Raw genomic sequence first — 13396 nt, forward strand, 5'->3', positions numbered from 1 at the left:
GCGAGAGAACAAGAGAATGGAGTTAGAAAAAGAAGGACAACAAGGAGGGACAGGGGAATAATAAAATACATTTCCAATGATGGACAGCAGCTGTTACTGATAGAAGAGTACACAGACGTTGAGTCCCAAACAGCCTCGTCAGTCTAAACATGCTGTCGTCTGACCTTGTTGTGAGTGTGCTTCAGTGTGTTCAACTCTCTGCCCAGTCCAGCCCTCTGCTCCTCCAAGGCCACCACTGTCACAGAAACAACACAACACACAGTAGCAATTAGCCTTAGTGTCACATACAGTACGTCTCAATGACGAAGGGTGCCAGTCAGATTCTGCCGTAGCCTACTTGCCATGGTCTTACCAAACATCCTCAGTTTGTAACAAAAAGGACGTGAATGAAGGAAGTGAATCAAATAATATAAAATAATCTACACGGACATGAACAGGGTAAGGCATCAAAAGAGAGAGCGGGAAATAGATAGAGATTGTTACAACACTGTACAGTCATAATATACCATTTGAAATGTCTTTATTCTTTTGTGAGTGTAATGTTTACTGTTAATTTCTGATTGTTTACTTCACTTTTTAAAAATTCAAATAAAATTTTATTTGTCACATGCGCCGAATACAACAGGTATACCTTACAGTGAAACGCTTACTTACAAGCCCTTACAGAATCAATGTGCAGGGGCACAGGTTAGTCGAGGTAATTGAGGTAATATGTACATGTAGGTTGAGTTAAAGTGACTATGCATAGACAATAAACAGAGTAGCAGCAGCGTACAAGGGGGGGGGGGGGGGGGGGGCAATGCAAATAGTCAGTGTAGCCATTTGATTAGCTGTTCAGGAATCTTATGGCTTAGGGGTAAAAGCTGTTAAGAAGCCTTTTGGACCTAGACTTGGCGCTCTGGTACCGCTTGCCGTGCGGTAGCAGAGAGAACAGTTTATGACTAGGGTGGCTGGAGGCTTAGACAATTTTTAGGGCCTTCCTCTGACACCACCTGGTATAGAGGTCCTGGATGGCAGGATACCTTCGCCGCAGTGATGTACTATTTGAGGATCTGAGGAACCGTGTAAAATCTTTTCAGTCTCCGGGGGGGGGGGGGGGATAGACTTTGTCATGCCCTCTTCATATCTGTCTTGGTCTGTTGGGACCATGATAGTTTGTTGGTGATGTGGACACCAAGTCACTTGAAGCTCTCAACCTGCTCCACTACAGCCTCGGTCCTCCTTTTCCTGTAGTACACAATCATCTCCTTTGTCTTGATCACGTTGAGGGAGAGGTTATTGTCCTGGCACCACACGGCCGGGTCTCTGACCTCCTCCCTATAGGCTGTCTCATCGTTGTCGGTGATCAGGCTTACCACTGTGGTGTCATCTGCAAACTTAATGATGGTGTTGGAGTCATGCCTGGCCATGCAGTCATGAGTGAACAGGCACACACCCCTGAGGGGCCCCAGTGTTGAGGATCAGCATGGCGGAAGTGTTGTTACCTACCCTTACCACCTGGGGGGGCGGCCCGTCAGGACGTCCAGGATCCAGTTGCAGAGGGAGGCGTTTCGTCCCAGGGTCCTTAGCTTAGTGATGAGCTTCGAGGGCACTATGGTTTTGAACGCTGAGCTGTAGTCAGTGAACAGCATTCTCACATAGGTGTTCCTTTTGTCCAGGTGGGAAAGGGCAGTGTGGAGTGCAACATAGATTGCATCATCTGTGAATTTGTTGGGGCGGTACGCAAATTAGAGTGGGTCTAGGGTTTCTGGGATAATGGTGTTGATGTGAGCCATGACCAGCCTTTCAAAGCACTTCATTGCTACAGATGTGAGTGCTACAGGTTGGTAGTCATTTAGGCAGGTTACCTTAGTGTTCTTGGCCACAGGGACTATGGTGGTCTGATTGAAACATGTAACATGTAAACAGTGAAGACACTTGCCAGTTGGTCAGCACATGCTCGGAGTACACATCCTGGTAACCCGTCTGAATGTTGACTTGTTTAAAGGTCTTATTCACATCAGCTACGGAGAGCGTGATCACACAGTCCTCTGGAACAGCTGATGCTCTCATACATGTTTCAGTGTTACTTGCCTTGAAGCAAGCATAGAAGTAATTTAGCTCGTCTGGTAGGCTCGTGTCACTTGGGCAGCTCGTGGCTGTGCTTCCCTTTGTAGTCTGTAATAGTTTGCAAGCCCTGCCACATCTGACAAGCGTTGGAGCCCGTATAGTACGATTCAATCTTAGTCCTGTATTGACGCTTTGCCTGTTTGATGGTTCGTCGGAGGGCATAGCAGGATTTGTTATAAGCTTCCGGGTTAGAGTCCTTCTCCTTGAAAGCGGCAGCTCTACCCATTAGCTCAGTGCGGATGTTGTCTATAATCCATGGCTTCTGGTTGGGGTATGTACGTACAGTCACTGTGTGGACGATATAGTCGATGCACTTATTGATGAAGCCAGTGACTGATGTGGTGTACTCAATGCCATCGGAGGAATTCCGGAACATATTCCAGTCTGTGCTAGCGAAACAGTCCAGTAACTTAGCATCTGCTTCATCTGACCACTTTTTTATTGACCGAGTCACTGGTGCTTCCTGCTGTAGTTTTTGCTTGTAAGCAGGAGGATAGAATTATGGTCAGATTTGCCAAATGAAGTGCGATGGAGAGCTTTGTACACGTCTCTGTGTCTGGAGTTGTTTTTTTCCCTCTGGTTGCACATTTAACATGCTGGTAGAAATGAGGTTAAACGCATTTATGTTTCCCTGCATTAAAGTCCCCGGACACTAGGAGCGCCACCTCTGGCTGAGCGTTTTCCTGTTTGCTTAAGGCCTTATACAGCTCGTTGAGTGCAGTCCTAGTGCCAGCATCGGTTTGTGGTGGTAAATAGACAGCTACGAAGAATATAGATGAGAACTCTTGGTAAATAGTGTGGTCTACAGCTTATCATGAGATACTCTACCTCAGGCGAGCAAAACCTCAAGACTTCCTTAGATTTCTTGCACCAGCTGTTGTTTACAAATATACACAGACCACCACCCCTTGTCTTACCAGAGGCAGCTGTTCTATTCTGCCGAAAAAGTGTAAAACCCACCAGCTGTATGTTATTCATGTCGTTGTGACTCGGTGAAACATAAGGTATTGTAGTTTTTAATGTCCCGTTGGTAGGATATACATGCCCATAGTTTGTCTACTTTATTATCAAATGATTGAACCTATTAGCCAACGTACAATGGTAAAGGCAGATTAACCACTCGCCGTCGGATCCTTACAAGACACCCAGACCTACGTCCCCGATATCTTTGTCTATTTCTCCTGCAAATGACGGAGATGAGGGCCTTGTCGGGCGTCTGAAGTAAATACTTTGCGTCCGACTCGTTAAAGAATAAGTATTCTTCCAGTACGGGGTGACCCAGTCAGACACTTACATTGGTCAGCCTGCTCTCTGGCCTTTTTCTCCAGTTCTTTTTCCCTCCTCTCTCTCTCCTTCTCTCTTCCCCTCATCGTCCTCCGCTCCTGCTCAATCTGGTCATCCAACTCCAGATACCGCTAAATGCAAAAACAAACATTTATTAAAATGAATGAAACTATATGAAACGTTTTATTTATGCATCTTAATCAACATCCTGAATTCACTGAGTTGAAAAGGAATTGATCCCAAACCCTGACTCCATATCACATTAGCATAAAAAAAAATATATATATATATATAATCCATAAACACTTCCATCCCCTCTCACCTCCTGGCTCTCTCTCCTCAGTAGTTTCTCACTCTGGTATCTCTCCAACAGCTCATCTCGCTCTCCTTTCTCTCTCTCGGCCTCCTCCTCCCTCTCTCTGAGCTGGGCTCTGCAGCTGGCCAGGCCCTCCAGGACCCATACAAGGATGGGCACCAGGGACTCCACAACCCCTACGCCATGGGTCTCTATCACTGTCTGTAGCAAGGAAGGAGGGATGGGGGGTAGCATTAGATGAGTGTGGGTGGTGATGGAGAAGAGACAGAGGAATGAAAAGCCAGCGAGGAGAAAGAGAAGCAGGAAAGGGGCGATAGAACAGAAAGCAGTTGAGAGGTGGATGTGATGTGTGTTTACCTGTAGTTCTGAGTACAGTTTCCCGGCCTCTTCACTCACAATATCAGGGTCCAGATCCAGCTCCCCAGACCCACACAGGATACTCTCTCCACACTCCATCCCTCTCTGTCTCTCTCTGTCTATAAGCGAATGGGTCTCAGCTGATATGAGTATGTGAACTGTGTCTGTCAATACACCTCTTCCTCTTATATATAAATACCTACCCAACTAGTTTATCTAGACCTCTCACACTCATGTCTACTCCCATTTCATCCATATCTCTACTGTACATGGTCCTTGCTCCATTTCTACAGTAAATGACCCCCCTATTCTCCTTAATGCCTCTTCCTCTGCTCTAGCTGACGCTGATGTCTGGGGGGGAGGGGTTGGTGCCCATTCTGAAAGAGAGAGAGAAAAACACAGAATCAGAATCATTTCTACAATGTCAGTGGAAATATAGGCTTGCAGGTACATACTACATGACTATTTTCAGAAGTAAAAACCCCTTTATAACTATCAAACCACCATCATCTGTTTCCCTTTCTCTTAGTTTCCTGTGTCTCACTGTGAGGGACAGAATGTGAACACTAGACATAGAAGTGATACAGTGTGTATCGAGTTAGTTACTTTATTCACACTATGAATCTTGTCTACTTTTACATATGTCTGTTGCTCTCTCCAATAACAGGTTGTGCCTTTAGACAAGTGACTTGGCAGTATGCAGAATCAGAATGACTTAACATTAGTATTACTAAGCAAAATGACTCCATTCACGGTTAGTAAGCCTACTCCTTTTAATTCACACACACCGACTTAGGGTGTTTCCCAACATGACTTGCCCTAGCAGGCGTACCTGTCCTCCTCACAGATCCGTCATCCTGCCACCACCAGGCTCTTAACTGGGGATCAAAACACATGACAGTACCCACTACCCTGGTCTAGGCCTCACACCTACAGGCAGTGGATCCCAAGTAACCTCGACCAACGTCTGGCAAGCCTTGTCCCTGGATATGTATATCACTGATGGGGTTTCTTTCTTCTTATTGGTGTGTTGTTATTCTAAAATAACTGTCAGATTATTATGCAATCTGTCCTCCAAAACGATTCAGACTCTACAAACACTTACCACCTGTTGCTGAATTGGTAGTTTGTGTTGCTGGGTACTGTATGTACTACAAAAACACACACACACACACGAGATATTGAATGACAGCAACACACGGACGTCCAAAGAATAATCGACGACGCAGCCTCAGCAATAAACACCAACTCGATCTAGCCGGCCTAAAGTGCAATAACATGTTGACTTATAGATCTTACGAGATCACCTTCATTTCATTTGGACAACTGTTTAGCCTACTGTACTTCGGAGAACTGCACCAAAACGTTCACTCTGTCTTTTTATATGTTAACTCACCTTTGAGTCTCTTTATTTCCCAAAACTTGTATATCATTTGTTGAAACAGGTAATATTCCAGTAGTTCACTTTGGAGAAGATATCAATTACTCCTAAAATGAGTTTAAAGAAGGGGGTGTAGTTTAATTGCGACTCATTTGATCGAATTCCTGTTCTGGCCTATCGGGGTGATAAGACTGTCTGCAGTGTCCAACGGTCGTGTACAAGAGGCGGGACATGGGCTGGTCTTGTTTTCAAGGGAGGAAAAAAAAGTTCTTAACTTGAACAATGACACGTGACGATGAAAACACTGAAGGTTTGTCAGGTGACCTTCTCTAATACCTGTCTGAATTTTTCACATATGACCTTTCACCCTTTAATCAAGTACAGTATAACTATGTGAACAACTGAACATCCGCAGAAAACCATCAGATGTTTGCAAAGACGTGGCCAGGTATCCAATTTCATATACAGCAGTCATTCCATAGACTAGATTAACCAGATCAGGTTGTGTTTTTACAGAAAATCCTGCTGACTATGCGCTGAAATTGCAGGAAAGGTTTCCTTTCTACATAACATGAGTTACTACCGTAATAACAAATGGTTTGGGGAAGTGAAGGAAATGTGCCAGTGAAACTCAGTACTCTTAGGCAATTCATAGGCCTTTGCGTGAACTATAGACAATGAAACTAGTTTTGAGTATTGCTAGCAAGGGCATGAAGAATGAGTACAGTACATTCTCCAGCAGATGGAGACAAACACACATCTGTCTTTGTCTCTTGTGTGTCTTTCGCTCCATTTATCTGTATGTACACTGACTGTACAAAACATTAGGAACATCTTCCTACTATTGAGTTGCAACACCTTTTGCCCTCAGAACAGCCTCAATTCATCGGGGCATGGAGTGTTGAAAGCATTCCACAGGGATGCTGGCCCATGTTGACTCCGACTGCTTCCCACATTTGTGTTAAGTTGGCTGGATGTCCTTTGGGTGGTGGATCCTTCTTGATACATACAGGAAACGTTTGAGCATTGCAATTCTTGACACACTCAAACCGGTGCGCGTGGCACCTACTACCATACCCCATTCAAAGGCACTTCAATCTTTTGTCTTACCCGTTTACCCTCTGAATGACACACATGCACAATCCAATCAGCCTAGATGAAGGGGAGACAGGTTAAAGAAGGATTTTTAAGCCTTGAGACAATTGAGACATGAAGTGGATTTAACAGGTGACATCAATAAGGGGTCATAGGTTTCACCTGGATTCACCTGGTCAGTTTCAATCAATCAAGTTTATTTTATATAGCCCTTCGTACATCAGCTAATATCTCGAAGTGCTGTATAGAAACCCAGCCTAAAACCCCAAACAGCAAGCAATGCAGGTGTAGAAGCACGGTGGCTAGGAAAAACTCCTAACTCCTGACAAGTTTATGTCATGAAAGAGCACACTCAGTGTTTTGTACACTCAGTGTATATATCTCTGTCTCTCTCTCTCTCTCTCTCTCTCTCTCTCTCTCTCTCTCTCTCTCTCTCTCTCTCTCTCTCACACACACACTCACTCCTTTACTCCACCCTCCATCATAATCATAGGATGAAAGATCAAGTTCTTTGAGAGGCTAGTTAAGGACTATATCATCTCCACCTTACCCGACACCCTAGACTCACTACAATTCTCATATGCCCAAACAAATCCATGGACGACGCAATCACCATTGCACTGCACACTGCCCTATCCCAGGATTTGTTGTTTCCAGTTTGCATAAAGTCCAGTTCTTTAAAGGCCGTCGTGGTATCGGCTTGAGGGGGGATGTACACGGCTGTGACTATAACCGAGGAGAATTCTCTTGGGAGATCATATTATCTCTTGGGAGATACTTTGAGATTTTTGGTTCCAACCGCCGTGTCATTGTGAGACGCAGAGTAGGTGAACAGATGATCTCTGCATGTGTTGTTCCCACCGTGAAGCATGGAGGAGGAGGAGGTGTGATGGTGTGGGGGTGCTTTGCTGGTGACACTGTCTGTGATTTATTTAGAATTCAAGGCACAATTAACCATCACGGCTACCACAGCATTCTGCAGCGATACGCCATCCCATCTGGTTTGCGCTTAGTGGGACTATAATTTGTTTTTCAACAGGACAATGGCCCAACACACCTCCAGGCTGTGTAAGGGCTATTTGACCAAGAAGGGGAGTGATGGAGTGCTGCATCAGATGACCTGGCCTCCACAATGACCCAACCACATCCCAATTGAGACTGTTTGGAATGAGTTGAACTTCAGAGTAAAGGAAAAGCAGCTAACAAGTGCTCAGAATATGTGGGAACTCCTTCAAGACTGTTGGAAAAGCATTCCAGGTGAAGCTGGTTGAGAGAATACCAATAGTGTGCAAAGCTGTCATCAAGGCAAAGGATGGCAACTTTGAAGAATCTGAAATATAAAATCTATTTTGACTTGTTTAACACTTGTTTGGTTATTACATGATTCCATATGTGTTATTTCATAGTTTTGATTTCTTCACAATTATTATACAATGTAGAAAATAGTAAACATAAAGAAAAACTCTGGAATGAGTAGGTGTGTCCAAACTTTTGACTAGTACTGTATATAGTGTATTCTAATCATGTACAGTATATATATTTTTCTTCTGGATTATTATTGCTAGGTATTACTACACTATTGGAATTAGAAACACAAGCATTTCGCTGCACCTGCGATTACATCTGCAAATCTGTATATGCGACCAAGAAACTTTGATTTTATTTTATTTGATAATGGAAATGTTATGCAATGTTTTACAAACGGTGTGCCTGTCTGACTAACTAATGAAGAGTGACGTGCAATGACCATGTGAAAAGTAATCTTCTAAACTACTTGCATCACATTGAAAATTGTGTTTTGTTTTCCACAGGAAACCTCTCATCGTCACACTTTCCTGTTGCATTCCACCCAGATTGAAGAGGGAGATTGAGAAAGATGAAGAGGAGGGAAAAGAGAGAGAGATAAAGGTCTGTTTATGTGATACCAGAACAAGAGGGGAAGAATTGGCGTTTACACATGGAGCCAGAGATTGTCAAATATTTAATCTTCAAATTACTCAACCAAAATAAATTTTTATGGTGTGGAACAAATTCATAACATACATATAAAACATGACTGTTCTTCCACTAATACTAAAGTGTGACAGTGTGCAACACAGCCAGACCACTATGTGCAATAATCATAACTTGAAAACGTATTTCTCTCATCCCCTCTTTTTTTTTTTTTTTTTTTACACAGTCACAGTTTTTTTAACACTCCTCCCTCTCTCCCCTATAAGCACCACCTTCCCATCCTCCCTCTCCTCCCTCGTTATATCTCCCCTCCTCTTCGTCAGGAAGCGAAAGCCCACCACACTGCCCACCATCCCAAAACTGATAGCCAGAACCACCAATCCCAGCCCCAGGAGGTGCGAGGTCCGGCCCCCGACCTGCACTGATTGGTCCCAGATTCCCAGGGCAACCACGCTTAGGCCAATCAGAGTGCCCCAAACACCAAAGGCTAGCATGCAGGAGCCACAGGACAGTTCAGCGCCCCCGGTTATCACGGTGATGCCTGCCACGGAGACAACACCTCCTGGTAGGGTCACCATCTCTGATTTGGAGTCATAGGTCACGGCGGTGTTGGCACCTGGGAGAGCAGAGGGATCCAGGGTGTCCATCTTTGTTGTTATCTTTTAGATGTCTCTTTCGTACTCCGTTAGTAGCTTCTGTACATATCTCTGTTACTCCTTTTGTATGTTTCTCTTTGCTTTGTTGCTCTTGGCTTTGTGCCCTGTGTCCAGTCTTGTGTCCAGTCTCGTGTCCAGTCTCGTGTCCAGTCTCGTGTCCAGTCTTGTGTCCAGTCTTGTGTCCAGTCTCGTGTCCAGTCTCTTGTCCAGTCTCGTGTCCAGTCTCGTGTCCAGTCTTGTGTCCAGTCCTGGGACACAAAGTAGTCAGTTAAAGCACATGGATGGAGGTGTTCATCTTGTCTGCAGTACAGTTTTTCCTATTGAATGATATGATCGTGATGCAATATAATGAAATTGATCAGTGACAACAACCAGTAACAAACCAAGGATTTTTTTTTTTTATCGCTTCAGGATATCTTCATATAGACGTATTTGTCTTTACAGTGTTTATATCAGGCTTTAGAAGCCCCTAATCAATATCATATGACTCTACAGCTTTAACTCAAGCATTAAATAAAGAGAGAGAAAAAAAAACTGCTTTTAAAGAGAAAGAAAACGATTTAATTTGAGTGAAAATAAATACTCACCTCAGTGGCTTCCTATCAATATTGGACCAAAGAGCACATTGGTTGGTGTGTAAAATGTTGGTCTGTGGACGTCCTTTACATTCATGAAAATCATTAAATTACTGAAGAGCCCAAATGTAAGGGTTTTGTCATCTTCAGTAAAGGCCAAACTGTGTTGGCTTTCTCTGTGGGGAGATTCTAAAGAAATGGGAGCAGACCACTCATTGCTTGTCACCTTTATCATGTGACGCCTACAAAGACGGAGGCGGACGCAGTTGTTATGATTGTTGTTATCATTTGTTTGTTTCTGCTGTTCTCTGTATTCAGTAGGAAGGTCTCGTCTGTCGTTAAGCCTCATTATGACCCATTAACTGGTATTTATCTAGGACCCCTTCCTTTTTCTCTCCCTCGTTCCCTCGCTCTCTCTCTGAAGGTTTGGGTTGGGTCCCACCAAGGCATTGTTTGGGTAGACTTAGAGTTTATGTTTTTTCTAGTTCTTAAAAGGTTTCCCTCCCCCTGTTTCCAATATCACTTCCTCTCTTTAAGTGCTCTTTCTGCACTCTTCTACTGAAAATAAACCACATTAGCAACGGTGAATTTGAGTGTGTTCATAAAAAGCCTCAGAACATCTTTTTCCACCCCTGTGGAAAAATATTTAGGTTTATAGCTGCTTTTTTTGACCCTGAGGTAATGAGACTTTATGAGTACAGTCGTCCTGTTTTTATGCTTTTCAGTGTACTTACTGCTTCTTGCGGTTTGCTACGGTCAGGAAAAATATATCATCAGCCTGAATGTTGTTATCCATAATGTACTGGGAGGTCATTTACAAATGCAGACCTGTGACACAGATGGAGAGGTCACGGAGGTTCAGCCGTATTACCTATATGTGTCAGTAAGAACCCAGGATGATCCTCTTCCCAGGCCACAGAATGAGGCTCCCGTCTGTCTGAAGACCAGAAGACATCCCTACCACAGACAGACAGATGTACTCACACGTTGACTCAATGAACTGCTTGTGTAACGGAGGGGTTTCCTGGCACGGTAGCTAGTACGACTGTTTACGAACAAACTGACATTCCCAGAAATGTGCCAATGTTGATCTGAAACCATGGAGCACATATAATAATGCCATGTTTCCATCTGAGATTTTCCCCCAGTGTTTGCCCAAAGGGCTCAGACTTGTATGATTCTATCTCCACGGACCAGCACCTGTGTCTCACTGGGCCATGGCATCGACGGTCCTGCTCTGACTTGGGGCCAAGGCCTGACCACTGATACTTTTCAGCCTTACATAACAATGGTTACTGTGAACATGGGTTAACACCTTTCTATGGTTAACACGTTCTCACAAAGCAACTGTCTTGATGACCCAGAGGTTGTTGATTCTGCTCTTTACAAGTCGTTGATAGTCTACTCCTGCCTTTTCACCCCACGTCTTTAGTGTCACACTCCTGATGGAAACAAAATAACACTACAGCCTACATTAAAATAAACACATGATGGCACACTGATGCTGGGTAGGTCTGAGGTGGAAATTCAGAATTAGAGCTGTCACTGTAAAAACAAAAATCAGTAACCGTTAGTTTCAGCAGATGCCTTTACTATCACAAAAAGGGGTTATGTCCAGGTCAGGAATCTAAACTGGGCCTGTGGTTATGTCCAGGTCAGGAATCTAAACTGGGCCTGTGGTTATGTCCAGGTCAGGAATCTACACTGGGCCTGTGGTTATGTCCAGGTCAGGAATCTACACTGGGCCTGTGGGTATGTCCAGGTCAAGAATCTAAACTGGGCCTGTGGGTATGTCCAGGTCAGGAATCTAACACTGGGCCTGTGGGTATGTCCAGGTCAGGAATCTACACTGGGCCTGTGGGTATGTCCAGGTCAGGACTCTACACTAGTCCTGTGGGTATGTCCAGAACAGGAATCTACACTGGGCCTGTGGGTATGTCCAGAACAGGAATCTACACTGGGCCTGTGGGTATGTCCAGGTCAGGAATCTACACTAGGCCTGTGGGTATGTCCAGAACAGGAATCTACACTGGGCCTGTGGGTATGTCCAGAACAGGAATCTAACACTAGGCCTGTGGGTATGTCCAGGTCAGGACTCTACACTAGGCCTGTGGGTATGTCCAGAACAGGAATCTACACTGGGCCTGTGGGTATGTCCAGAACAGGAATCTACACTGGGCCTGTGGGTATGTCCAGAACAGGAATCTACACTGGGCCTGTGGGTATGTCCAGAACAGGAATCTACACTGGGCCTGTGGGTATGTCCAGGTCAGGAATCTACACTAGGCCTGTGGGTATGTCCAGAACAGGAATCTACACTGGGCCTGTGGGTATGTCCAGGTCAGGAATCTAACACTGGGCCTGTGGGTATGTCCAGGTCAGGAATCTACACTGGGCCTGTGGGTATGTCCAGGTCAGGACTCTACACTAGGCCTGTGGGTATGTCCAGGTCAGGACTCTACACTAGGCCTGTGGGTATGTCCAGAACAGGAATCTACACTGGGCCTGTGGGTATGTCCAGAACAGGAATCTACACTGGGCCTGTGGGTATGTCCAGGTCAGGAATCTAACACTGGGCCTGTGGGTATGTCCAGATCAGGAATCTAACACTGGGCCTGTGGGTATGTCCAGGTCAGGAATCTAACACTGGGTATGTCCAGTCAGGAATCTAACACTGGGCCTGTGGGTATGTCCAGGTCAGGAATCTAACACTGGGTATGTCCAGGTCAGGAATCTAACACTGGGCCTGTGGGTATGTCCAGGTCAGGAATCTAACACTGGGCCTGTGGGTATGTCCAGGTCAGGAATCTAACACTGGGCCTGTGGGTATGTCCAGGTCAGGAATCTAACACTGGGTATGTCCAGGTCAGGAATCTAACACTGGGCCTGTGGGTATGTCCAGGTCAGGAATCTAACACTGGGCCTGTGGGTATGTCCAGGTCAGGAATCTACACTGGGCCTGTGGGTATGTCCAGGTCAGGACTCTACACTGGGCCTGTGGGTATGTCCAGGTCAGGAATCTAACACTGGGCCTGTGGGTATGTCCAGGTCAGGAATCTACACTGGGCCTGTGGGTATGTCCAGAACAGGACTCTACACTGGGCCTGTGGGTATGTCCAGAACAGGAATCTAACACTGGGCCTGAGGGTATGTCCAGAACAGGAATCTAACACTGGGCCTGTGGGTATGTCCAGAACAGGAATCTACACTGGGCCTGTGGGTATGTCCAGAACAGGAATCTACACTGGGCCTGTGGGTATGTCCAGGTCAGGACTCTACACTGGGCCTGTGGTTATGTCCAGGTCAGAAATCTAGACTGGGCCTGTGGGTATGTCCAGGTCAGGACTCTAACACTGGGCCTGTGGGTATGTCCAGATCAGGAATCTAAACTGGGCCTGTGGGTATGTCCATGTCAGGACTCTACACTGGGCCTGTGGGTATGTCCAGGTCAGGAATCTACACTGGGCCTGTGGTTATGTCCAGAACAGGAATCTACACTGGGCCTGTGGGTATGTTCAGGTCAGGAATCTACACTGGGCCTGTGGGTATGTTCAGGTCAGGAATCTAACACTGGGCCTGTGGGTATGTCCAGGTCAGGAATCTAACACTGGGCCTGTGGGTATGTCCAGGTCAGGAATCTAACACTGGGCCTGTGGGTATGTCCAGGTCA

General features: G+C 45.4%; 2 protein-coding genes across 3 annotated transcripts in view; both read right to left on the bottom strand.

Moving 5' to 3' along the window:
- The window catches only part of LOC129857169 (C-Jun-amino-terminal kinase-interacting protein 4-like), a 29176-nt gene extending 23544 nt beyond the window's left edge, over nt 1–5632 (bottom strand). The window contains exons 1-6 of one of the 2 annotated variants that reach the window (XM_055925162.1): nt 5463–5632; nt 5172–5217; nt 4067–4443; nt 3716–3910; nt 3404–3524; nt 165–235 (exon numbers count right to left, since the gene is read on the bottom strand). In XM_055925162.1, coding sequence (XP_055781137.1) covers nt 165–235; nt 3404–3524; nt 3716–3910; nt 4067–4165 — 486 coding nt within the window. In that variant the 5' untranslated portion in view covers nt 4166–4443; nt 5172–5217; nt 5463–5632. The remainder of the gene's footprint in view (nt 1–164; nt 236–3403; nt 3525–3715; nt 3911–4066; nt 4444–5171; nt 5218–5462) is intronic. The other variant, XM_055925161.1, reaches the window with a different exon arrangement.
- Nucleotides 5633–8538: 2906 nt separating this feature from the next.
- LOC129856669 (transmembrane protein 100-like) lies at nt 8539–10046 on the bottom strand. The gene is made up of 2 exons (XM_055924408.1): nt 9739–10046; nt 8539–9399 (listed from the first exon to the last, which is right to left on the bottom strand). Exon 2 carries the CDS (start codon nt 9140–9142, stop codon nt 8714–8716), a length of 429 nt encoding a protein of 142 aa, XP_055780383.1. The 5' UTR covers nt 9143–9399; nt 9739–10046; the 3' UTR covers nt 8539–8713.
- Between the last annotated feature and the right edge of the window lie 3350 nt (nt 10047–13396).

The sequence above is a fragment of the Salvelinus fontinalis genome, chromosome 6 (genome assembly GCF_029448725.1).
Source record: "Salvelinus fontinalis isolate EN_2023a chromosome 6, ASM2944872v1, whole genome shotgun sequence".
In the NCBI taxonomy this organism is placed as follows: Eukaryota; Metazoa; Chordata; class Actinopteri; order Salmoniformes; family Salmonidae; genus Salvelinus; species Salvelinus fontinalis.

Excerpts from the sequence above, each read along its gene's own strand:
- LOC129856669 (XM_055924408.1), bottom strand. The coding sequence starts at position 9,142 with ATGGACACCCTGGATCCCTCTGCTCTCCCAGGTGCCAACACCGCCGTG.